The 3370-nt window shown below is 35.6% G+C and overlaps 1 protein-coding gene across 1 annotated transcript in view; it reads right to left on the bottom strand.

Moving 5' to 3' along the window:
* The window catches only part of PDXDC1 (pyridoxal dependent decarboxylase domain containing 1), a 76939-nt gene that overhangs the window by 44658 nt on the left and 28911 nt on the right, over positions 1-3370 (bottom strand). The window contains exons 3-4 of the mRNA XM_007956474.2: positions 2591-2780; positions 454-522 (exon numbers count right to left, since the gene is read on the bottom strand). Of these exons, the coding sequence (XP_007954665.1) occupies positions 454-522; positions 2591-2780 (259 nt within the window). The remainder of the gene's footprint in view (positions 1-453; positions 523-2590; positions 2781-3370) is intronic.

Raw genomic sequence — 3370 nt, 5'->3', positions numbered from 1 at the left:
CTTCCTTCCGAGGAGTGGCTGGTGGGTTTGAACCGCCAGCCTTCTGGTTAGCAGTCAAGTGCCTTAGCCACTATGCTACCAGAGCTTACAATGAAGAAACTCATTTTTAAAATTTGCCCATTTGCAAGTCCAAGCAGTGACCATTTAAACAGCGATAATCATTTAAAGTATGAACTTTAGAAGGAAAATGTGGTGCTTAACTTGACAGCGATATTTCTGTTTAAAATAGGAGACACTGTGATTAAAAGCCTCCCTAAAAGCCAGGTGGTTCTGACTAATATGCCAGCTAACCTTCATGGACTTTCCAACATGTATTACTCAGTAGAAAGACCTAAGCAATAAATGAATAAGGTAATATTTATCTGGAGACCAGCAAACAGAATTTCAGTTAAAAGGAAGACAGGGTTTAAAATATAATTCTATATTCTTTTACAAGCCAAAAGGTTAACTCACCATCTGATGCTGGGATCCAAACATAGTGTTACAGGGCACGCGACACAAGCAGGGGAAAGGCAAGCCAAGCTGCAAGAAGAAAATATGCAACTTTTCAAGACTGATCTTCACCACCATTCACTTATGCCCCAAGACTGTGGCCCTGAGACAAGCCATAGTGATTCTTTAAAAAAATCTCTCTCCTTAGGAACTCTTAATATTACAAATAGATGTAAAGTACACTGAAAGTTTGGGGGAAAAAAAGGTGAATTATCAAGAGTTTATAAGGGGATACAGACAATGTAAAGGTTTCTAAATTAGTCAAGTAACTATCTTTGGTATATTCTAGAATATAAACACCTTGCTCAACATTTTCTGAGATAGTTTAAGATTCTTCTTCCATCACCACTCTAAAATAACAACAGCTAAAGGGAACTTGGGAGGTCTGGTAGCATAGTGCCTAAGGCACTTGGCTGCTAACCAGAAGGCTGGTGGTTCAAATCCACCAGCCACTCCTCGGAAGGAAGATGGGGCAATCTACTTCCGGAGTGATACTGCCTCGGAAACCCAAGGAGGGGTTGTTATGAGTCAGGTCCGACTCGAGGGCACATAACAACAACAACAACAAAGGGAACTTAAAGAACTGTATCTTATTTATGGTTCTACCCATCCCTAAAAGGCAGTCAATATCAACTAGCATATACACACTTCTTAAGAGAAATTAAATCAATGTTATAAATGGAGATAGTTATTAAGTTAACTTTACAGTCTTTATTTTTAGCTTCCAAATGTTTGAGTAGTTAATGATTTTAGGAATTTTAAACACATGCAGCATACTGTTCTACATACATGAGACTTAGTAGGACTTAATAACCAAAAATTAAATAAGCACCTTACTCACACATTTTCCCCCTTAAAGGAGTTTTAAAAAAAAATAAATATGAAAATGATATCCCAGTAAAACAAAAATCAAACAATACAGAAATTGAAACTTAAAATATTTCTCTACCACAGCCAGCAATCTATCAATGTTAACAGCTTAGTATATAACCTCTCAGATATTTTCTAAGTATATGTCTTTACAGACATCTATATTTTGCTAGGTATGAAAAATATACATACATAAAGCATGTATATAATTTTAAAAACATGAACATGATCATGTTCTGTTCTGCCATCTGTCCTTCTCACTTAACAGATACTCTCACGTACACTGAAAACTGGATTGCTGTCCCAAAACAGCCTTGAGTCCACAGGAGCCTGTTTTGCAGCAGGTACTCAATAACTGTTCATGTTTCTATAGGAATATTATAAAAAACCCCTATTCTGTATACCCTCAATAACAGGACATAATTTCTTGCCACCTGTGCCAGAACGCAGAATCTTAAGTCCCTGAGTTCTCCCATAGAACCTCCCAGGGCCTCTCTACCATTACAAAAGAGGAACCAAACTCTCCATCCCTATGTGTTTTACCTTAAAATATTCCTGGCCAAGAAGCTGAACAATTTCTTGTCTCAAGGCAGCCCCTCACCTGGGCTATTTGCATTATGAACTTAAAAAATGCTAATGCTTTTATTTAGTAATTCTAGATCACTCTGAAAATCTATCCTAAGACTATAAGGCTAAATATAAATAACATTTAATGAAGATGTTCATACTATACATACAGTATTACCTCAAAGTAGTCCACGAAAGCAAAAGAATGGAAACACTCTAATTGTCCAAAGAGGAAAGAGTTAATTAAATTACTATACAATCACTTGAAATAATATTATGAAGATACTAAAAAGAAGCTTTACTTTGAAGAACTGCTATAACATGATATGCTTCTACTAGGAAAACTAAGTGAAAAAAGTCAGATACAACCATGCAAGAAGACATATACACCCTCGATTAAACTCTGGACAGAAATGAAGTAAAATGTTGACTATGGTTGCCTTTCAGCAATTACAAAGATATTTTTCACATATTCTTTATTTCTAAATTCATTATTATACATCTATATATTTTGCAATGACAAAACAAGAGTAAAAGCCATCTTTCTTTTCATTCAAAAAGAATAGTAGCTAGAGAAACAGGCTATACCATTTAAAAAAGAAGTTTCAAGACAGAATAAAACATTCAGTCTCCTTAAAATATCCACCTTATACCACATTACCTGATTACAAAGGTATTGGCCCAGGCCAGGTCTTGCAGCAGCACTAAGATATATAACAGGTTTTTTGTTATATAATACATTAAATCCATCCACTACAAAGTCTTCATATCGAGAATGGATGGCAAGTCTACAGATTTTTGCAAGTCCCTCTCTTTCTTCTTCGTGGAAATAAGCACAGCCATTTTCATACCTGTAAGTGACACCCATATATGAATATGTCCTTATTTCTTGTTCATTCAGATTTTATATCTAAATCTTATAATCATGGAAGTAGTTCTTCTCTCAAACTAGAAACTGCCAACTAGATCAGCAAAGGGGAATAGAAACATGAAACATTCTCAGATATTTGACAACTCACTAAAGCTGGCAATTTTAAAGGAGAGGGGCAATGACCCAAGAGAAGTGATGAAAACAGAGAATAGGACTCCCTTCAGTCAAGGTACAAAAAGCCTGAAGAACATGGCTCTGGTTTATTCCATAAGGCAACCAGCACTGAACGAGACAGGTATGGTTCTTAGCAGTTTCAGTCCTAATATAATCAAAGTAAACCAAATTGTCAAAATCACTGATCAGGCTAACTAGCTTTTTACTATTATCTGTTTGGTACTTTTTATTTTTCCTAATCTCCTAAAGAAGGAAGAATAATTGCAATTACAAATGCTGGATTTTTACTTATAACCCTACCAGGCCACACTCTTTCCCAACACTTGAAAGAGAGATTCCCAAGTAAAATATTAGGCAAACAATTCTTTCCCATAAAAATAATACTAAACACAGTGA

The sequence above is a fragment of the Orycteropus afer genome, unplaced genomic scaffold (assembly GCF_000298275.1).
Source record: "Orycteropus afer afer isolate SDZICR_OR568_19922 unplaced genomic scaffold, OryAfe1.0 scaffold00623, whole genome shotgun sequence".
Classification (NCBI taxonomy): domain Eukaryota; kingdom Metazoa; phylum Chordata; class Mammalia; order Tubulidentata; family Orycteropodidae; genus Orycteropus; species Orycteropus afer.
The sequence above is the reverse complement of the archived record's forward strand: the minus strand, read 5'-3'. Positions and strand labels throughout refer to the sequence as shown.